Here is a 24,977-nt window from a genome sequence, read left to right as displayed (position 1 = left end):
GACAAAATTCATCATCATTTTAGTTTGTCCACTTACCTACTTCTCTCTAATTTTCAACACATATTCAAAACAATCTTACCAAATAAATAAACGCGGATTTATAGACACTAAATGTAGTAAATTTGAAATATCTGTCACAAAAACTAATGTATTTATCTAGTACAATCGAGTCTAAGACGCTCGTGTGTTGGTACCCTCGCTTTCGGCTCGGGCACCAATCTTCACATTCGCGTCTTAAACACGATCGCACTCGATAGATAAACTACTATTTACTATTCGTTCAAATGTTAATTTAATTACGGTCAAACTTCAAAACTTTAACAAAAACGCTTAATCAATTTCTCATAATCGAGTAGAGATTTTCATTCAATAAAAACGATTTTCTTGAGACAAACTAGTTTTCGTAGGTTCAAACGAATTTGGTTTCACTGAAGAGGAAATTTGTTAAACTCTTAGGGAGGTTGATTTCAGTACCTTATTTTTTACAGTGTATGGGAACTGTTTCCATAATGCATAGCAATAGTTCCCATAATATGCTTTCCGTGTGAAAAAGAAGAATTATAGTATGACGAATTCACACGATTTTATTTCAATGACTGTTTTTTGATTTTAATTACTATTCCCATAATTTATATTAAGAGTTAAAAATATAGATAGCTGTTCAATTGCAGTATAGAAATGATATATATCTTCATAACTTACATATTTAAATTCTTTAGAACTGTCAAGGAAAAGGCATTCAACTACAAGCCACGATTGTTACTGACAATATCAATAATAAGCGATCGATGCGATGATTCCTAATTTATTTTTTTTTGTTACGGGCTAATTGTTTTTGTCATTACAGTCATAACTGATAAAAGAGCTCTAATGGAATTATTTTCCAAACACTAATGTATGACATAAATAAATATCTATGACCAATCGCTATATTCAAACGTGACTACATTACAAAATCAAAATGAAATGACCTGTAATTTGTTAATTTCAACATTCTATAAGTACTAATGATATTCACTCATGACTACTATAATGAAATTGCTCTGATGGAATCAACGATTCGCACAAAACTTCGTTTCTCTATTCTAAACTCATAAGGAAAATGCGGCATCAACTGATAACTTATAGCAAATGATATTTTTTGTATTTCTAATTTCCTGTATTCATTTTTTAAAATGCAAAATATTTGGCTTTTACCTTTGTTGTATTATTTTTTCATTTTATAAAGAATTAGAAATGAATAATGTAGTAGATAGTCCAATGATTCAATTATTTAATGAAATATCCCGACAAAAAACGTTTGGATCCAACCAGATATGTCTGGATCTCGTTTTATCTGTTTATATTCATATACATCCAAATATTTGATTTTGCTAGATATACGCATATATAATTATCTCTGCTCAGATCCAACTATATATAAGCAGATATAAAGATTTATATCCTAGCAAATATAAGTATATATTAAGGTGTCTATTATTTATCAACTTGAGTTTTTTTTTGGCAACACCCCCTAAATTTTTCGCTTATGAGCTAAAAAAAATTATCCGACCCATATAAGCCCTTTATATTTATATTTTTTATGTTGACGGATATTGTTCTCTTTTCCTACAATATATAGCAGAAATGTCAATAATAAAATTTATAATATATGGAAACATCCACATTTGGCACATAAGACGTTGCTATGGGGTATACTTTTTTAGGAACTGGAGTAAATAATTTGATCAGAGTCGAAATCGAAGGCGAATCATTTATTTACAAGGCGTATCTGAGGCCATTTTAACTACAATTTCAATAGATTAGTTATAATTTAACTTAGCATTTTCAATATCAACAAATCGATGGTTGGTTCGGGTATAGGAACACGGTCAAAGTTCTCGCACACAATCTGTTTGATGAATACTTAACTTGAGACACGACGCTGTCTCTTGATGATTTCAATTGATGAAATCGATTGAAAATTGCCTGCAAACCCAATAAAAGATTTTGATAGTTATTATTAAAATACGCTACATTTTTTAACAGGATTCATGTTACGGCCTAATGGACATTTGAAATCTGTCGAAAATTCTGGGGCGTTTGAAAGCGGCCCATTAACACGTTTATCGTACGGAGCATGGTTATCGGTCGAATCTACTTCATTCAATGATGACTTTGATGTGCAATATGTATTCGCGTAGGATAGCCAAAACAATTGGTTCGAATTATAAGGCAAGCTAGAATAAGTTGGCTCAGGTCCATTTTTTCTGACCCAGTTTCGGTAGACCGAATACGCAACTTTTATACTAATATTGTCAGCAATATTTTCTTGCAGGTACATTGAACCGTTTAGCTGCAAGTAAGCAAACAAGTATTTGAAAAATCACATGTTACATTGTTTATTCCTTGAAACAATAGTTAGTCATACTTTTTCTCCAGTTACTCCATAAGAATAATTCGAGTATTGTTCAATAAAGCACTCTTCTGTTTCCTTAAATTTTTTATCTGCCAAAATACTCCATCCGTTGTCTTTTATTCCGAACTTATTAACAGCATTGTTAGACTCATAAATACTGTGCCCTATTTCATGTCCAATAGTGGTTCCAAGCGTACCAAAGTTAATGTGATCTGGACGATTAATACTGAAATCAAAATTTCTGAGTGATTCGATACCTAAAACTTAAATTTTTCCACGATTAATTTATTTAACTCAGAAGAGCCTTAATAGTATATATCAAGTGAGAAAAGCAAAACATCTCAGCCTGCGAGAGTGATTACTCTCCCAAGCCAAAAGCCAGGGTAGCAAACGCGTAGATCGAAACGTGCTATCTTCCCACATGGTGTATACTATTTTTTACCAGTTCTGTACCTGGAAGTTTAAATTTTTGCCTCTGTGGGAAAAATGACTTAACTGGCTTATTTAGTCACGATCCAAGACGAAATAGTTGAAATCAAGTCGAAATTGACTCGATTTATATACACAGAAAAAAAAATGATTTGGCTCCTTGAGCTCAAAAACATTGTTAAGAATATATTTTCGAGCTCTTCAAGCTCGAAAATACTTTTGTATGACGTTGTTTTCGAAAAAAAACCGTTTTTTAGCATTTCTTTCTCCCACGATATTTCGTGAACGAATGAACCTATTTTTAAAGTTGACGCGGAAATCGACGTGTTTTATTGAGATCTAGAGCTGACTAGATTTTGGAGTTGATCGTATAAGTCGTTTCTGAGAAATCAACAAAAAACTAAAAAAAAACAATTTTTTTTTTCGTAATTCGCTAACATTTTCGAGTCTACTCAATCGAATGATCTGAAATTTTTAGAAAAGTTGATGGCCAACAAGCTCTTTCGATTGCCGCCTTAACCAAATTGGTTCAATAGTTGAGTTATAAAGAGCTTACACACACACACACACACACACACACACACACACACACACACACACACACACACACACACACACACACACACACACACACACACACACACACACACACACACACACACACACACACACACACACATACACATGCATACATATACTCGGACATTATCTGAAAATGGTCAGAATAGCCTCCTAGGACCTCAAAACGTCGACATCTGATGAAATTTCGATTGTCGCAAATCGGGGTGAAATCAATAACTTCCCGAAATTTTGAAAATCATCGATTTTCTTAGCGGGAAGTTAAAAATATTTGAGTCGAAAATTAAATTATATTAAGCCAAGAAAAAAAGACTGGAATAAAAAATCTAAATAATTTACACCGAGTAAAAAAATACTTGACGTAAGTCTGAAATGTTTCTGAACAAATACAAACGTTTTTGAAGCCAAATAATTCTATTGTTGAATCGAGAGAATTATTTATTCAATATAAAATTAGTTTCTAAATTCAAATTTGATTATTATTTGAATCAAAAACAAAATGTAAGCTTGATTCAAAAAAAAATTTGAGAATAACGTAAATTCCTTAGTTCAAGTAATCCTTTCTTTTATGTGTACTCATTCGACTTGAATCATAAGGCGAAAAGTCAAAACTAAGGGGAAATAATTTTAATATTTTAAGGCGGAAGTAAGGCGAATAAATAACGGTTTTCAACTTGATTCAGCAGGTCAAAAGTAAGGTGAATGACCACACTCTAAAACCAAGTGTGTAGTCGAAATTAACACACTTGCCAAATAACATTGAAACGCCATAAGCAATCTATAGACTTTTAACACACCGTGAAACGTGTTTTACGTGACTACAAAAAACTATAGTTTTGTTTAAGGCCTTGAACATAGAACACACTTAATATGTGTTAAAATAATACACTTGTAACACACTTTGTTTTAGAGTGCATCGGGCTCGAAGTAACGACGAATAAGTTCAAAGTATTTTCTATATATGAAAGAAGTTCAATAAATTTAATTTAAGTCGAAAAAGCCAAGATTTTATCGAAAAATCGTCGGCAAATCGATAACTTCAAGAGATAAGGAAGTAAAGCGAGCCTGAATTAAGTTTTATTTTTGACCCGGCAAAACAGGGCAGGAATTTAAACTTTCGGTGCAGGTGTGGTGAAAAAACACTTGAAGTAGTTAATTAATATTTACCAATAGTATTCAAATTGTAAAAGTTATAAGCTACGTAATCAATTGGATCTAATAGTTTTAATAAATTCAACAGAGTATATGAATGATTTAGATTTCTTATCAATTCCGAAGATTTTATTTCTCTGAAAAAATTTAAGTTCAAATAATTCTTCAATAAATTGTCATCAGTAATTTCTAGGCCTCGATAAAATTCCTCCAGTATTTTATCGTCAAGAACTTCGTCAGGATAACCAGCAATAAGTTTTAAAGAATTTGTTTCCGTCGTTAGTTTGTCTTTGGTCTTAACATCCAACCTATTAGTACTATTTAAAGTATCTAAGTATTTTTTTTTCATATCTACAATCATCTGATTCGCATAACTTTTGACACGTTCATCGATCGGGTGATGACGTATATAGTAAAAGAGCAGCAGATCTGGCAATAAATTTTCAAGTGATCCAAAACAATTAACATCACGATAGGCAGCTGATGGGCTTCTGATAGTAGAGTAATCGAACCAAAGCTTATGTAGAGTTATAGACTCGACAAGTCGAACTAAAGTTTGAATAGTCTTCCATACAGCGTAATTGGCTTGCACTCTTTTAGGAGTTTCGTTCATTAATTTTTCCAATTCTGTTATATAATGATGATTTTCTATGAAAATGATCGATTCATTTGAATAACAAAATTTTTTCTGCGCTTCCATTTCCAAAGTTAACAATTTCTCCCATTTTATACTTGGCCACTTTTCTTTTATTTCCTTTACCGACATTCCCTTAGTGTTATCTACATTTTTTGACGATATATTATTGTTACTGCTGATGTTGATGAGTTTCAATTCAAGTTCTAATGATTCCATGAGTTCTGTTTTCGCGAGTGTTTCATTGGCTCCAAGGAATTTAGCAACATCAACCATATATTTATGGTAAGCATCAATTATTGAACTATTCTGATAATTATCTATCTCTTTGTATGAAAATTCGAAATCTGGTACATGCAACTGTTTAGTAAAATGAACAAGTTAAAAAAATAACAAGTACGTTTTTTTACAATCTATAAATTTTGTTAAAATACTTACAGAAATTCGTGTTCTTTTGTTTAGTTCATGATATAATCTCATGAAATGATTTGAATCGGCACCAAGACTGTTTGATTTGTATATTAAGTCAGCCCAATTAAAATCAGTGCTGCTCCATTCATGGCCATCGATAACAGGCCATCCGCCCAATTTGGATATTATTTCAAATAAATAATCTAATTTGTCTTTTTTGATCCCAGGATCTAAGTTATTCAATCATCATAAATGTTGAATGATATTGATGATTATAGATATATATTCGGGTGCTCCGTTTGGAACGAAGGTTTTCTTTTTTTCGTTCCCCGTCAAAAATCTTGTTTTACATGTAAAAACAAAAATTCAGTAAAATTTTGAGCTTTTAATAACAGTTTTAAGAACTGGAACATCGTCGTTGTTGCTTTCTCATGCTAGAAGCATGTAAATTTCGATTCTTTTCTTTTTATCGGATAAAACTCAGCCCCATTTCTTATTGGTTCAAAGTTTTCTTGGAAGAGAATTGTATGCTCTTTGGAAAAGCCTGTATGTGCTTAGCAGTACCTTCAACTACATTCCTTGTGGAAGCCTTGAAAGTCTAATTTCCTACGACATTAGTGGTTTTTTGTTGTTAACTTGTAAACCGTTGACTTTTGGGGAAAAAAGTACATGACATTTTTTGTAGGAAATGTAGTCTTCTACAAAAGATTTTTCATAAAGTTCATATATCTTTTCAAATATCGATTTTAAAGATTTGACTCATGAAAACTCTTTTGTAGAAGACTACATTTCCTACAAAAAATGTCATGTACTTTTTTCCCCAAAAGTCAACGGTTTACAAGTTAACAAGAAAAAACCACTAATGTCGTAGGACATTAGACTTTCAAGGCTTCCACGAGGGGTGTAGTGGAAGGTACTGCTAAGCACATACAGGCTTTTCCAAAAAGCATACAATTCTCTACCAAGAAAACTTTGAACCAATAAAAAATGTTAACATGGGCCTGAGTTTTATCCGATAAAAAGAAAAGAATCGAAATTTACATGCTTCTAACATGAGAAAGCAACAACGACGTTGTTTCAATTCTTAAAACTGTTATTAAAAGCTCAAAATTTTACTGAATTTTTGTTTTTACATGTAAAACAAGATTTTTGATGGGGAACAAAAAAAAAGAAAATCTTCGTACCAAACGGATGACCCAAATATACCCTGATGCAAAAAATTAAAGGAGCAGAAAAATTTTATAAATTTTTTAGTGATTTTTGGAAGGCTGTAACTTGGTGAAAAATGATCGTATCGAGATTTTAGAAAAAGCATTTTGTAGCTTAAAATCTCTAGTTTTAGTGCATTTTTTTCAAAATTTTTGAAAAGCTCCGGTTATTGCGCAAACATGGGAAATACCGCGAGACAAAAAATTTCTAAATTTTTTTTTTTTTCCGAAGAGTGCACGGACCGCGGAAAAATTCTTTCAACTAAACAAGTACATAGCTCGTTTAGCAAATTTATTCAACTTTAATTTGGTTTTTTGTTTAACTTCGTAGGATGTTTTGTCGCAGAGATATCAGCCTTCAAACAGAAAATGATCCTTTTAGCTTTGATCATCGATATTTCAGGTACCAACGTCCGCACAGAAAGTTGAAGGGCGGCGTTAAAAACTTGAATAAATTCCCTACAAGAGCCTGTCATCATTTTTTGGAAAAAAAAATTTTTTTTATTTTTAACATCCATTAGAAGTAAGTACAAAAAAATGACTTTTTTTGGTTTTTTAGTAAATCAACCGCTACTCTGCAAATATCGATAAAAAAAATAATGTTGCCAGGGACTTTTTTAGCTTAATGTATCCCCAAGAACCCTGTAAATTTTCAAATTGATCTATCGAACTGTTTTTTGGGAATCATCAATCAAAGTTTTGCTAAACAATTAAAAGAACAAGTTTTCTTCCTTTAATTGTGTAATCATAATCAAAATGAAAAAATTTTTTTTTTTCGACTTTTCTCAAATTTTTGCGTTGGTGAGTCAGCAAATGCAAGGAAATGACAAAAAAAATAAAAAATTTCCAACCAATGTCAAAAAAAAATCGAAGAAAAAAAAAAGTTTCAATTTTAGTGTATATACATTTATATACTCTCTTAGGTTGAATCAGTGCAAAGTACTCCAATCAGTCACTACTCACTGCCTGGATAGTCTTAAGTATGTTACCAATACAATCAGTGAGAGAATTTGGATTGATTCGCAATGAATATTTGCTTGGAACACGTTTCACTTACTCGTTTTAAAAAAGCATCCAGATAAAAATCAAAAATCAATAATTACACTCATCATTGTTATTGCGGTTCAAATTTCTACAAGAGGTGACGAAATCTTTTACGAAATTCAATTGCTTGGGTGAGTGCACTCGATTTTGACGCATCAGCAAATTATAAATTTCATAGTATAAACTGAGTTTAGATTTTGCAAAATAACTACTTGTAGGGTGTAAATAATCAACAGGGACGTTATCAAAATTACCACAAGCGAATTCATAAAAATTGTCACATGGGTCGACGCTCACGTCCATATTATATAGCAAAGCCAGTTCTGAAATAATAATACGATAAATGATTTGAATTTCGTTGTAAAAAATTGTACAAAATAAAGTATATATAAGTTTATACCGAATATCAAATTATCCTTTACACATTCTCGAGTCGTACAATTTAACTCATTTCCAGGTGAGTGTTTTATTATGCCATTCAAATTTTCGGCAGTTATTATCGAAATACATATTGCAAGTGAGGTAACCCACAATTTTTTTCTGTAATTTAATTTGATTAGAAAATAAATTGGAAAATTGATTACGTTTAAATGAATGGACTAAGATTCCGATGGCGATCACCAATAAGGTTATTCGTGTATAAATTTCTATTTATAGAAAAAAAAACGTCAGTATGATGAATTCATATCATTTAATTTCGATTACTTTTCTTGAATTTTAATCACTATATTCTTATAATTTATATCAAAAATTAAAAATATGGATACTTGCTTAATAGTGGGATAGAAATGATATATATCTTCATAACTTTCATATTCAAATTTTTTATAACTGTCACGAAAAGTTATTCAGCTACAAGCTACGATTCTACTGACAATATCGATAAGAAGCGATCGATGCGATGATTCCTAATTCATTTCTTTCGTTACGGGCTATTCATTTTTATCATTACAGTCATTACTGATAAAAAAGCTGTAATGGAATTATTTTCCGTATTCTAATGTATGATAAAAATAAATATCTATGACCAATCGCTATATTTGACCGTGGCAACATTACAAAGTCAAAGCGAAATTACCCGTAATTTTTTAATTTGAAAGTTAGATAAATACTATTGGTATTAACTCGTGACCACGATAACGTAATCACGTCTTAGTATGAAATTAACGATTCAAACAAAACATTGCTTCTTTATTCTAAATAGGGATGGTAAAATCGAATCCGATTCTACCCGAGAATCGGTTTTTTGGTCAAAAAACTCGATTATTTAGACTCGACTCCCAGTTATCTGAATCGATCAAGAATCGATTCTTAGTAATCGAGTTTATAATTTATTTTTAATGCCGAACTAACGACCCTATTGAATGAAAAATGGCGTAAAGTAATTGTATATTTATTACGAAAATATTTCAAATTTAGTGCCTTCTGTGCGTTCGCATCGTTTTCTTATCTTACATTTTTTTATTTTTAATCAATCATCTTACAAATATTTTGATGACATATATAGTTAATTTGCTTTTCATTTACGCATGAAAATCGCATCTCAATAATATAAAACTCATTTTCCGAATATAGTTTGTAGCTGTACTAGATGTCATATCTGTCTGTACCAGTTTAGTCATCATGACATTAATATTGTCAGATTTACTTCTTTAATAAAACGTAAAATTTCTAATATTTTCATAAATTTGCATTCTATTATACTTTTAACCTCATTTTATTGGTTTTATTTTTTAATATCGAAAAATTTCTGAAATTTTAATTTACTTGAAAAAAAAAGTTTTTTTAATCAGAATCGATTAAATTCAAAAGAATCGATTCTTGAGATTGATTAATCGACTCTGAGAATCGAAATTTATAAAAAAAAAAAATCGGAATCAAGAATCGATTCTTCATCTTAAGTTTCCATCCCTAATTCTAAACTTCTAAGGAATATGCGGTATCAATTAATAAATTATAGCAAATGATATCTTTGTATTTCTAATTTCCTTTATTCCCTTTCCACACGTAAAAAAATTTACTGTTACTGCAACAGGAGGCAGTCATGTTACAGCAAAAGGCCAAAATTCTGTTGCAGCAGTAAGATTTTACCAGTGGAATCAATAGAATAAGGAACAAATTTCATGCACCAATTTTTTCCGTCCATATAATAAAATTTCAATATTTGGAAAAAATCCAAAATTTGGAAATAAATTTTTTTTTTAAGTTGATTTTTTTTTTTTAATTGGAATTTTCATTCAAAATTTCAAGTTTTTTTCAAATTTTGAAATTTTATTATACTGACAAAAAAAAATCTGGGCGTCGGTTGACCCTGCGGGCCAGCCCCAAAACTTCCCGCTGTTTTCGAGCTCTCGGAAATGCTATTACATGGAATCATTTTTTTATGAGCTTTTCAAGCTCTAACAAGTTACGTTTTATGCTAGAGTTTGAAAAGTTAAGAATCGAAAATCATCAATGAAGAAGCAGCTTTTAAATTTTTATTATCGATTATGTTCTCTGAAATAAATGTATTGAGGCAGAAATCAATGTCAGTGATCAAAATCAAAATTTGAATGAGTTTTGACTTAGGTCAGAGCAATAATATATGGACTATCCGAGAAAAAAATAAAAGACTGGGTTTTTCAATTTTTTGCGACAATATGTTTAAAACTAAGGAACAAGATATATGACATTATCTGATGATCGGAAGAGACTATAAAGAGAAAGAGTTGGTATGTTTTCAGACACATTTTAGCACATTATATTTTGATTTATCTGGAAAAAATAACATAAAATGTTATTTTTTTAACTTTTCAGCGCCGATATCTTTTGAACTAATCAACCGATTTTGACGTTTGAGGTGGCAATCGGCGCGTTTTCTTGAATTTTAGAGCTGATTAAATTTCGAAATTGATCGGATGAGTAACTTCAAAGATAATCGAAAAAAACGTTTTTTATCATTTCTTTCGCCAACGATATCTCTCGAACAAATTAACCGATTGAGATGGTTGAGGTGACATTCGAAACGGCTTATAAAGTTCTAGAGCTGATTAGATTTTGAAGTCGATCGTTTAAGTCGTTTCTGAGAAATCACAAAAAAACTAAAAAAAAAATTTTTTTTTTTTCGTAATTCGCCAATATTTTCGAGTCTGCTCGAAATATTGATGATCTGAAATATAAATAAATATAAATGATCTGAAATTTTCAGGAAAGTTGAGGATCAACAAGCTCTTTCGATTACCACCTCAACCATCCAAATCGATTCATCAGTTAAAAAGTTACAAAGAGTTTACACACACACACACACACACACACACACACACACACACACACACACACATATATATATATATATATATATATATATATATATACATACATACATACACTCGGACATCATTCTGAAAATAGTCAGAATAGCTTCCTAGGACCTCAAAACGTCGGCATCTGATGAAAACTCGACTTTCGAAAATCGGGGTGAAAACAATAACTTCCCAATTTTTCGAAAATCGTCGATTTTCTTAGCGGGAAGTTAAAAATTGGTACATGAAACTTGTGCCTTATCCTATTGATTTCACAGGAAAAATTCTGTTGCTGCAGCAGGATTTTGTCCTGTTGCTCCCACAGGATTTTTCCTGTTGCAGTAACAGTGAATTTTTTTCCGTGCAAAAGGCAAAATGATTTGCTTTTACATCTGTTGTATTATTTTTTCATTTTATAAAGAATTAGAAATTAATAATATAGTAGATAGGTCAATGATTCAATTATTTGATGAAATACCCGATAAAAAACTTTGGATCCAACCAGATATGTCTAGATCTCGTTATATCTGTTTATGTCCAAATACGTCCAAATATTCGATTTTGCTAGATATTGTAACGGGGTAAATTGGGTCATTTTATTGACCCAAATCGTGATTTATCACTGATGGTCACCTACCCTATCTGCAACCCCAAACGAGCGTTCGATTAAGTTTTTCGAATTGTCGCCGGGCGCGCTCATTGAAAATACTCTCACGCTAGGCTCAATCAAAATTAATTAAGGGAAGAGTTTTCCGATCATTGCCGAAAATGATCGAGCGGAGGTAATAAAACTAGAAGACAGCAGTGAAAAAGGACAGTAGAGACCGGAACGACCACACTGAACAGACGTTTAGGACAGAGTCAGTAGGATTGGGCAAACATCCAGACGCCCAAAGTTAGAACCGGGAAGATAGAGCCGGAATGACCAAGTAACCACGGAACAAACTACACGGACCAGGACAACTACACGAACCAGGCCAAATACCGAACCAGGACAACTATTACTGAACAACCAATGGAAAACTAATCAACGTAAATCGAGATAGGTATTTTGTTAAACATTCCCAAAATATTTATTAATCAAATACGCAGTTAATCGTTGAGTCTGCGAAGTATTGTTGTGTCTATTTTCGTGTAATATTCAATCGAAAACCGGTCTCGACATAATTAGCTTTGTTATTTCCAGGCAGGTTGTGTAAGTCATTCACCGGAAAAACAATTGCGATCTAGTCAGAATTATCTAGTCACTAATATTAGGATAAACTAATTATAATTAATTTAAGTAATTAAATAAAATCAATTAATAAAATATAAACGTTAAATGTGTGAAGTAAAACGTGTTCAAGTTTTGAGTATTGGATATAGAGTCAGTGAATAAAATGGTAAGCGGTAAAATAAAATAAATCCTAAAACCGGCTTAACAAAATTGTTAATTAAAGAAAGGTTAACGTGAATTAAATTAATTAATTATAAATTATCCTTCCTCTTCCTTCTCTTACAAATCAATTTTACACCGACCCTGATGATCTAAGATCCGGCTCTGGGAGGCCGTTATTACTTCCAGTGGCGCCCTTTGTAAGGACGACCAGAGTAACAGCTTAGCCCTGTTATAATATAAGCATGTATAATTATATTTGCTCAGATCCAACTATATATAAGCAGATAAAAAGATTTATATCCAAGCAGAAATAAGTACATATTGGGGTGTCCGTTATTCACCAACTTGGTTTTTTTTTAGCAACGCCCCCTAATTTTTTCGTTTATAAGCTAAAAAAAATTATCAGATTTTTTTATAAATTCACTAGTTTAAAACTTGTTCAAGGATAAAGTTTAACTTATATATAAACTATCATACTCTTTTAAAATGAACCAGTGAAATTCCACTGATTCAACCAGTAAAATTCACTGGTTTAACTAGTGACTAAAAGTTCACTGGTTGAATCAGTGAACGCCGCGCTCACTGGTTTCAACCAGTGAACTAAAAATATGTAAGCGCGCGGGTACAGCAGCATTCTATACATAAATATATTTAAGTGTTTTATTGTGTCAATAAGTAAGTAACATTTATTGATTATCTTCATGTAATATTTCAATTAACTTTTATATAACAATAATAATTATATGCCACACTTTTTACAAAGTTTAAAAATAAATAACTTTGGAGTAATTTCAATAGCTTGGAGCTAACCTCAAAAATGAATAACACTTTTAAAATTAAACAATATAAAAAGCCCATTGAACATGGAAACAAATTTAATTTTTATAAATCCTAATAAATATTATTTATTTTATCACAAAATAATTTTTAATTAAATATAATTGTTATTAAGACTCTTTTAGTTCACTTTGTTTTTAAATAAACGTTCATAATAAAATAAAATTAATCTAACCTATTTTGTTTATATTTATGTAGCACACCGACGTATCACTGGTTTAACCCAGTGAACCAAGCGATCGTCTTAGTCCACTGGTTGAATCAGTGAATTTCACTGATTGAACCAGTGATCGCTCGATTCACTGGTTGAACCAGTGGATTTCACTGGTGAATCAATGGATTTCACTGGAGAATCAGTGAAATTTCACTGGTTCATTTTAAGAGAGTATATGTTATACTAACTGAAATCTCTTAATTCATTAGCTTCTACTTTAACCATCAGTTTGAATGAACCAATGATAATGCTTACTTGATCAACACAATTGAAATTCTTGCTTCTTCAACAAAAAGCTCAGTGGATTATTTCATTGTAGGAAATCTAGTACCTAATAACTGAGTTGTTCAGATCTTAACTAAATTAAGAATTATTCTGGTTCAACGTTAGGCTCTGACCGATAATAAGGGTTTATGGTCCGAAGTTTGTAATCTTATTAAGTTGGATAATAAGCTTATCTAAGTTCACCAGTAACAATTATCCCAAAGGACATCCCGGGTCAAAAAATTAGATCTGTTTTAAAAGAAATGATAAATTCAAATGTTTTTTCTTGAATTTAAGTTCATAAATCGTAGTTATTTCGTATGACAATTCAATCAGTTTTCGCCCGTACTATTCCTTATCCAGGCCAATACCAGACTTAACTTCGTATGATATTTAGTCTTTTTTAAATCGCGTTTAGACTAAAAACAGACTTTTTTTATAATTATTGGTCTGTGTTCAAGTGTTTTTAAGGACAAACACAGACTTTATTTTTTATAATTTTTAGTCTGTTTTTAATCGCTTTTAGATCAAAAACAGGACTTTCTACAAATAGAAATAATAATAATAATAATATAGATTCATAAATTTACTTTAATTTTCTTGATATTTGAAACTTGCTAATGTGCTTCCGTAATAAGATGTCACAAGAATTTTGATGGTTTCTAATGCCAAAATATTTTCGATTTTATCCTGTAAATAAGGAAAATTTCTTGACATTTTAAGAGAAATTTTATTACTACCCGGGAAAAAAAGATTTTATATGATCATATATAAACATATATGTTCATATACAATTTATATATGATCATATGAGAAATATATAAAAATTATATATGATTACATAAAAGCTTATATGATCTTATAAAGTTCTTATAAGAATTAATATACTCTCGTGAGGACTTTATAAAAATTGATATGACTTTATATAAAGTTATATATAACTTTATAAAAGTACTAGATAAAGTTTTATATGCTTATATATAATTATATATGATCATATAAAAGTTCATATGATCTTATGAAAATCTTATAAGAATTTATATAGTATTATAATGATTTTATAAAAATTGATGTGATTTTATATAAATCCGAGAAAAAGTTCTTATAGAATCATATATAAACATATGTGTTTATATATGATTATATGAAAGCTTACATAATCTTATAAAATTCTCATGAGGATTCATATGATCTTATAAGAATTTTATAACAATTGATGTGATTTTACATAAAGTTATATATAACTTTATAACAATACCAGGTAAAGTTTCATATGCTTATATATAATCATATAAAAGCTCATAACGATCTTATAAAATTCTTATAAGAATTTATATAATTTTATAAGGATTTTATAATAGTTGATATGATTTTTTATAAAGTTATATATGAGTTTATAACATTACCAGATAAAATGTTATACATTATATGCAGTCATATATGATTATATAAAAACTCATATGATCTTATAAAATTCTTACAATAATTCGTATAATCTTATAAAATTTTTATAAAATTCGATGTAACTTCATATAAAGTTATATATAACATTGTGAAATTACAAGAGCACGTTTTATATGATTATACATAAACATGTATGATCATATATATATGATCACATGAAATCTTATATGACCTTATAAAACTTTTCTACGAATTCAGATAATTAATGAAAATTGATGTGATTTTATATGAATTTATAAATAAATTTGTATAAGTACAAAAGAGTTCAATACGGTTATATAAAATCATATATAATTATATATAAAAGTTTATATAGTTTTATGATTCTTATATATAAATTTCTATGGTCTTATGAGCAGGTTATTATAAAGAAATTTATAATTTTATATAAAACACTAATGTGATAAAATTTGATTATATTTGGTGCATTATTGATGTAGAATGTATCAATTTGATCATTTGATTTAGGTAATGCTATAGATTGACAAATACTTATAAGGGTAAAGCAGACTAGAGAACCAGACGGCAATCAAAAGATCATCAAAGTTGAGCAGCATTGAGGCAGAACATTAGTTGGATGGGTGACCCCTTGGCAAAATAGCAATTAACCGATAGGTGTTTTTTTTTTGTTCATGCATGATTATATATAATTATATATCATCAAATCCTGCCAATTTTGAGATCTAATCATATAAAATTTATTGTATATATGATTAGGTTAAATCATTTTTTACCGGGTATATCTAACTTTATATGATTATATAAGATTTTAGAAAGTCATATAAGTTTTTATAGGACCAATGTCATTATAAAACTTTATATGATTTTATATGAGTCACTTTTATATGATTTATATATGATCATATAAGAACTTTTTTTCCCGGGCTTTTATTCAATACTATAAATATTCAGTCAAGACAACTAAAACATAAAGCTGTCAAACTTTCATTAACTGTCGACATTTTTAAACAAAAGTCACTAAATAAAAAGTAAACAAAACATAATGAATTCTGTAACTTAATATATTTTTTATAAATATTGCCCATAAATAAAAATATTACAAGCCCATGATTTAATCTAGTTTAGTTCTTGCAAATTTTCAGAACTAAAATTTTTTAAAGTTCAAGAATTAATCTAGTTTTATCTGCCCGTAACGCAATTGTTTTTTAAAACAACAGATCAAAAACAGCTCAAAATTTTTACATAAGATCAAAAACAGATCAAATAGTCCAATTAGACTAAAATCAGGTCAAATTTTTAGACTCGGGATATAAGAAAAAAGAAACACTATAATAATCAATTATTGGTTCCGATTTCGAGTATTGAATCGAAGTCTGACTCTGCTCAGTATCTGCGATGCGAAAAATTCAGTTAATAATATCACGAATCTTTTAACAATTTTATTGATCGGCGTTATCAAGAGGGTAAGAATAAGGTGACGATAAGTAACACACAACTAGAACTGTAGATGTGGGCCGTGTACATGTATTCCTATATATAGTAGTGTATATCAGTGGTTGACTCATTGCCATTCTATGGAGAGTACTCCATAACGATGTCTATGGACGCAGCGGGACTCCGCTAAATTGAAAATAGAACCAATCAACAATTCTGAAGCGAAAAAAGAATTTTAATGAATTATAAGGAACGAGAAATGGCAGGTATACAACCTAAATAGAGTTAAATATACAGTGATATATAATTACAGAAGGATAGTAATTTTCTAATCCTATAAATAAATTCTACTTTGACATGTAATTCAATACGTGAAACTGGAATAATATTAATGTTAAGTATGTGAAGTGTACTTATAGAGATCCTTAATAATTTTGATAAACCGTAAGTAATAAATAAAGTTAAAAAACAATACAAAGTTGAAAAAAGAAAACAAAGTAGTTGAAGAGTAAAATCGAGAAAGACTGCTACTATAGAAAAGTAGTGGGTAAAAAAAGTATGGAATAAAAAAAAGTTTCAAAACATTTCGCTGCTATCTCCGCCGATCTGATTAAGATTAATGAATGTCAGTATACTGAGTATAAAATTGCTACGCCGTGTAAAGTAGCGCTGCACGTCTTTTTCTCATTATAAATATATATATACATTTTTATATATATATTTGTATGGTTTCAAACATAAAAAAAAAAAATTTTAAATAAATAATTCCTTAGACAGAATTGTACACTACTATGGTTCTTATATTTATCAGAACAGTCTTAATATGTTTCAATAACATTGATTGTTGTAATTAATTTGTTTACATAAATTGTGAAGAAAAAAAATTATCTTCTTTTTTTGACTCGAAGCTAATGAAGATAAATTTTGAATTTCCTAAAACTTTAAATACAGACATGTCTTAAGACTTATGTCTGCAGTAGCAACATATTCTGAACAGAATTGCGCTTGGCTAAAATCTGAAATATGCTACTTCCTGAGTCAACCTCTCCATAAAAGGGTATAAGCAAAATATGTTCACACCTACACACTAATCATCCATGCAGAGAAATTTTTAGTAAAAATCGGTCTATCGGTTGACCCTGCGGGCCAGCCCTATAACTTTTCGCTATTTTTAAGCTCCTTGAGCTCAAAAACATTGTTGTGAATACATTTTCGAGCTTTTCGAGTGTGAAAATACTTTTGTATGCCATTATTTTCGAAAAACAACGTTTTTTACCATTTTTTCTCCAACGATACGTAGACCTTGCATGAACAGGCATGATCATATTTGATATCAGACATAATCATACATGAACAGGCATGATTATGTCTAATTTCAGGCCTGATCATACATGAACAGACATGGTCATGTCTGAACATTTTTTCCCGGGTGCAGAAAGTAAATTTAAGTGCGACAAGTGAACGTGTAAAAATCCTGGGGGACCATTTTCACACCAAAAATTTTATACAGTGAGCTTAGGAATCATCTCCAAAGTTGTAAACGTAGCTTCTTAGAACCTTGAAACTGAGATCTGTTCAAAACTCGATTTTCAATAATTAGGATGGAATCACACTGCAAAAAATTGGGAGTGAATACTGATTTTATTTAAGTTCGAATTGACTCCGTCACTCACAGTTTCGAAACTTATAAAAAAATCACTTCACATATAGAACGAAAAAGAAATTTGTTTTTAAGAAGAGTGATTTCGAAGTGATGTGGATTTAATGTTAATCTACATCCTACTCCGATCCGAAGTTTCAATGTTTAAATCATCTCCTTTCTGGAGGAAAATAATGCACTACTCAATTGAAGTATTCGAAACTTTTATAATCATCAATAATTATTATCATTACTTATTCATTCATACACATACACAATTTTCAATAATTAAATGATGAGAAGAAAATTGCACACCGTTAATGATGTGGTAGTTATTAATCCCTATTAAATAAACTCTTAAACGCCCAAATGTGACGGAATTTAAACGTGTTTACTTCTGCATTACTTCTACTTCGGCAGTTCTAAGAAAATTAATCCTTGTACCGAATAGTTTTATATCTCTCTATTGTATATAGTTCATATGTTTTTTTACCAATAGTGTATCAGTAATATGCGATAATTGAGTAAAAATGGAATCTTTACACTTAAAATTGAATATTATAACTGGTGATTCATAAAATCGTGTCGTGGCTTCTGGATGAGCGTTGACACGACTGGCGTCACCAACATAGGGATACTATCAAGTCTCTCGATAACTACTACCAACCAGGGAGGTAACCATTTCACTGTCAAGACTTCTGAATGATAAAAATACATATCTCTCCAAACTGCTCATAGTCTCAGCTCTTAATGAATTCAAGAGACATTTTGAAGACCACCAACGTCAAACGATATATTTTTCATATGGGTTCTTTTTTCTTACAGTTTTGTTTCTTATTCTGGCTACTATTATTTCTTAATATTTATCGAATATTTTGATCGAATTTGATTATTCAATCGAAATTTATATTAATAAGTTCAAACACATAATACAAGTAATTGATGAATATTAAATCACACGACAACATTTCGGTTTGGATCATTTAAAATATCATTAGGCTTATACGTAACATCAAATAGAGATAACATTGTGTGGGACATTATAATTATAAATTGTATTTTTTGAGGATATCTCAATTATGTATCAGAAAATCATTTCAAATGACTAATAATGTACAAGAATTGCATCTTCAAAACGAATACAGCTTGTTTTTATTACATATGTAATTCAAATGCATATAAAACTATGAAAATCAATGGATAGGTGGTCACCGGAGTCTATCCTTAATTATTTACCTTTTAACAACGGGACTTAATCCATTGTTCTTATGGGTTAATACTTCTTCGAGCTCAAAAATTTGGTAGGCCGGTAAAACATACCTTCACTGAAAAATTATAATCTTTGATCGACGATATCATTGGAACGAATGAACCGATTTGAACGTTCTTGGTGGCAATCGAAAGGGCTCAACAAGACTTAAAACTGATTACATTTTGAGGCGAATCGGGCAAGTGGTTTATAAGTTATACGCAAAAAACCAAAACTAACAAAAAATTTTTATTTTCATTCTTCGTATAACTCGTAAACTACATGACCGATCTACCCCAAAATCTAATCAATTCTAAGTTTTGGTGAGCTTTTTCGATTACCACCAAGTACGTTCAAATTGGTTCATTCGTTCCAAAGATATCGTCGGACAAAAAAAAGTTCACACGCAACACACACACACATACACATGGACGTCCATCCGGGAATAGTCAGAATAGCTTCCTAGGACCTCAAAACGTCGACATCTGATGAAAACTCGATTTTCGAAAATCGGACCGCAACCAATAACTTCTATTTTTTGAAAATTTGCAATTTTCTTAGCGGGAAGTTTAAAATAGTGATTATATTACGAACTCACATTACTTTATTTTAATGATTATTCTTAATTTACAATAAAAAGTAATAATATAGACTGCTGTTAGATTAGAGTACAGAGAAAATAGGTATATTTTCATAACTTACATATTGAAATTTTCCATAACAGTCTATAAAAAGTCGTTCAGCTACAAACCACGATTATTACTGACGATATCGATAATAAGTGATCGATGCACCAATACTGCATTTTTGTTTTGTTTAAGTTGTAGTTAAGTGCTTTTATCATAATAGTCGTGATTGATAAAAAAGCAGTAATATGATTATTTATTGTATACTAATCTATAATTATCGTATACTAATGTATAATAAAAAAAAAGATGACTAATAGTTTTATTTGTACGTGAATATATCACAAAATCAAAGAATATGTGTTTAGAGTTATTTAAAAAATTGTTTTTTTTTTTATCACATTTAACTTACTCAATGGGTCAATTCCTAAATTCAATCAGCTCTAATCTTCTATAAAACTCATAATTAAAATGAAATGAAATGCAGCCATAATTCTATACTAAATTTATACAACGATATCCTGCTATATTTTAGGTAAGTATAGCTTTTTTTTCACCACGTGACAGCAACGGCCTATTCCTATTCCCATAGCCTTCTAGTATATCCTTAAGACAAAAATTATCTTATCTCAGTGTACAAGTAAAAATTCAGAATATAGAATGATCTTTAGGGGACGTCAGTCACACGATGGACGGGGTGACGAGCCAAATGTCGGATCTACCAACGAAAAATACTTTGGGGAAAAAAAAGGTGGAGGTGAAAAGTACGTATATAAGTGCAAAGAAAGGAGATGCCTTGTAATTACAGACCCTAATAAATAGAGTCATGACTCTTTAATCTACCCCACTTACATAACAGAGACTGTTCGTGTAAAGCGATTTTTCATTGTTAGTATATAATATTATTGGTAATTAAATGGATTTAATACGAGAACCAACGATAGCTTGAAAATTAATGTATTTAAAATTTTCAAGTGGAAGTGTTGATCTTTCAGAATTTTTCACCGAAAACAAAATATTTGCTGCGACAGAATTGATACTGACGGAATCACTGAGAAATTTCATTATTCCTACAATAGGATCCTGTTGCTGTAATAAGATTTTTCTGCAGACGTAAGGAAATTCAAGCATAATTTGATGGAATTTCTGAAAATTTCATAACACTTCGTATAAGACCAAAAGCTTTAATTTTGTAAAATTTCATGAAGTTTTATAGAATTTCATAACATTTCATTAAACTTTATATTACTTATTTAAATTTTAAGAAAATATAAAAAATATAAAATATATAAAAGAAAATATAAAATTTCATACCAATCAGTCCTTGGAATTTTGGGGACAATTATGTAAAATTTTATAAATTTTATAAAACTTTATAAATTTTTACAAAATTGAAGTTTTGGCCATTAATGAAATTTTACAAAATTTTATGAAATGTCATAAAATGATCTCATGGTTTCTAATAAAATTTCATAAAATTTTATTAAGTTCGTAACACTTCATCAAATTTCATGAAACTTTTAAAAATACATCAAATTTCACACCAATAACTCTTTGGGATCTTGATAACAGCTATGTGGAATTTCATAAATTTTTATGATATTTCATGAAATTATTTTTTCCCGAGGTGTTAGACTTTTGAAGCAATGTTGCAATTTTTTTTTTTTTTTTTTGAGAAAATTAAATTTCTTAGAATAAGTACTATTCTTTTGACACAAGGCATCTTGTATACTCCAACTAAGAAAAAAAAGGTGCTTAAGCCAAGAAAAAAATTTCTTGGGAGAAAAGATATATTAGTAGAAGAGGAAAGTCACCGGTACTAGGCAGCAGCAGCGGGTGTAATTCAGAGCTCGCTACGAGATCGCACCCGACCGCTAGTAGTGTCCCTGGTAAGAAATATATTCAGAATGGTTGCATTCCAAACGGAAGCTTGGAATACAACCTTGGCTCTGGTAAAATTTGATTTTATTCTTTTGCAAATACAAAAATAGTCAATTTCATATTTCTATTTTAGCGAGAATTGCAGGATTTACGAGAAGCATTGCTATTGTCCTGAGAAAACTTAAAGGTTATTTCAAGAAAATTAAAATCGTCAACAAACGATTGCTTCAATAACGAGGAATTCATAATGGACATCCCACTACCTAAAATTACTGGCACTATGCTAGTCTACAGTAAGATGTATAATATGTTATACAATGACCCTAGTAAAATCATTCTATCTTCAAATCATTGTAATGATTCGAATATTTTGAGTTTTATTGCTGATTAATCGATTGGTATTATGTTTTTATCATTGAAAAAAAAAAAAAAATGGATCAATTTTAATGATAATGATACTGTGAGGTAGAAAATTACAATAATTATTTATACTGTATAAAAGTAAGTATAAATCGATTGAGTAAGAAAGGATTTTACATATCTTTTCGATATTTTCAGCACTACACCTATGTTTCAACCTAAAAGATCAGAATTTTTTTGTCTAAAGTTCATATATTTTTTTTTTATATCACCCCTATGTTTTAATCATATAGTAGAGATGCAATAAAATTTTAACCAGACCAATTTTTTTTTTTTTTTGAAAAATTAAGTTCAATTTCAAAGACAAATTACTCATGAGAACATTGATAATAAATATCAATGTCAAGATGTAATACAGGATATACCATAGTAGCATCATTAAGCCCTTGCGATTCTGTTAAATAACAGAGGAGACCCCGCGCTAGAATTGCTTCCGAGTGTGGAATATAACAGTTCTGGAATATCTATCCTACCAGAGGTAGTACAAGCGGCTGTGCGCGATCTCGTGGCGAGTACTGAACTACTCCCGCTGCTGCTGACTAGCATCGGTGACTTCCCTCTCCACCATACACATCTTTTCTCTCAAGAGATTTTTCCCTTAGTTTAAGAAACTTTTTTTTCTGGGTTCAAGCATACGAAAATTTTTACGTTAAAAAAATAGTGGTTATTCCGAGAAATTTCATTTTTTTCAAACAAACAAATGCAATATTGTTACAACAAATGAAAATATTTTACTTGAAAATATCTCTTATATTAAGAAATGACGATTCTTAAAACAAGTAAAAACATTTCGATTTAAGAACAAAAATATATTGACTTGAGAAAAACAAAATTAGATTAAAAATAATTATTTGCTTAGCGCAATAAAATTTTTATTTTCCAAATTGTTTTATATGGAACAAAAACCAGAGAAATAACTTTTTTTAAGTTTTATTTTTTGTATAACTTGTAAACTACTTGACCGATCCATTTCAAAGTCTAATCAGTTTTAAGTTTCGGTAATCCCTTTCGATTGCCACCAAGTAAGTTCAAATCGGTTAACCCGTTTCAAAGATATTGTTGGACAAAAAAAGTTTACACACACACACACACACACACACACACACACACACACACACACACGTGGACGTATACGTAAAAATGGGCGGAATAGCTTCCTTGGACCTCAGAACGCAATGATAAATTAAAAACTCGATTTTTAAAAATCAAATCGAAACTAATAACTTGCCTTTTTTTTATATTTTTAATTTTCACATGTCTAATAATGTTTTTTTGATAAAATTAAATTTTTTTCATAATATTAAGTAAGTAAATCAAATTTTTGAATCAAGCGATTATTTTACTTCATTGATGAAAATAATTCCTTCGCATTATTTAAATAACTAAAATACTCAAATCAAACTTCTTTTCTTGAAAACAGAGATTTATTGCTCTCAGAATACATATCTATATATACTTACGCGCGTGTGTGTGTGTGTGTGTCATTCACCATCAAGTACATATTTTCTACTATATATATTATGTATCATGGACGTAATCAGAATATCATGTTATTAGACTAGTTTATAATATATGTTTGGCCTACCCGCATTTCCTGTGAGAGAATATAAATGTAAACTCAGACAGATAATTTATTAAATCACACTGTTTCATAATCGATGTTATCCCGGGTCAAAAATAAAACATGATTTACCAATGCGATGTAAGTTATAAAAATTACATTGTTACATCGTAATTTTCAAATACAGTCCAGTCGCGTTATAAGTCCGCTCGTTATAAGTTCGACAACTTATATTTCTTGGAAGACATTCCCCCTCTATGACTACAGAAATAATTATGTACACACTCACACGCTTGCAAAGTAGGGGAAGTGTGAGTTACGGCCTTCAACTGCTGAGCAGAAGTGGGGGTACAGGAATTCGTAGAATTATATTCCCCTACACCCCTCTAGGCGGACTTATAACGCGATTCGAGTGAAGTAACTGTGGCCACCGTAAGAGGCGTTCTCCTGACTTATGACTGTTTATTCATATCGTTTACATGGATCTTAAAAAGTAATTTAACATGTGGGCCCTTCTGTGGCCGAGTGGTCCAAAGCGTCGGTCACTTCGCACTCGAAAGGTCTCGTGTTCGAATCCAAAATCCGAGCGAGAAATTACGATGTTAGCACCACAAATTTAACTGGAATTTTTTAAACGTGTACTTGCGACCAATTTTTATTAAAAATGGATAATTATATTTATATTGTTCAACATGATGCTTATTTTAATCTTTTATTACAAATAGAAAATCGAAATGATACATGTTTTTTGCACAATTGACTCTATTACATTAATATGACGATTGAATAGTTCTAATATACTTTAAATTTAAAACAATTTTATTTATCATATAAGACATAATGTATATTGAGTGCTTTTCTCTAACAAAATTTTAAATATTTCTATATAGTATTAAGAATTATGATTTGTCAA

General features: G+C 30.2%; 1 protein-coding gene across 3 annotated transcripts; it reads right to left on the bottom strand.

Moving 5' to 3' along the window:
- Nucleotides 1-1,698: 1,698 nt before the first annotated feature.
- Nucleotides 1,699-20,364, bottom strand: LOC130667395 (neprilysin-2-like). Of its 3 annotated transcripts, none has more exons than XM_057468929.1 (8): nt 20,002-20,251; nt 19,564-19,647; nt 8,256-8,395; nt 7,915-8,178; nt 5,631-5,833; nt 4,574-5,552; nt 2,411-2,661; nt 1,699-2,335 (listed from the first exon to the last, which is right to left on the bottom strand). In XM_057468929.1, the coding sequence occupies exons 1-8, from the start codon at nt 20,013-20,015 to the stop codon at nt 2,003-2,005; spliced, it is 2,268 nt and encodes a 755-aa protein (XP_057324912.1). In that variant the 5' UTR covers nt 20,016-20,251; the 3' UTR covers nt 1,699-2,002. The 3 variants fall into 3 exon arrangements, with proteins under 3 accessions (XP_057324912.1, XP_057324914.1, XP_057324913.1); XM_057468931.1 differs by having other exon boundaries at nt 8,110-8,178; XM_057468930.1 differs by lacking the exons at nt 19,564-19,647; nt 20,002-20,251 and adding an exon at nt 20,279-20,364 and having other exon boundaries at nt 1,700-2,335.
- Between the last annotated feature and the right edge of the window lie 4,613 nt (nt 20,365-24,977).

The sequence above is a fragment of the Microplitis mediator genome, chromosome 5 (assembly GCF_029852145.1).
Source record: "Microplitis mediator isolate UGA2020A chromosome 5, iyMicMedi2.1, whole genome shotgun sequence".
Taxonomy (NCBI): domain Eukaryota; kingdom Metazoa; phylum Arthropoda; class Insecta; order Hymenoptera; family Braconidae; genus Microplitis; species Microplitis mediator.
This window is presented reverse-complemented; position numbering and strand designations above follow the sequence as displayed.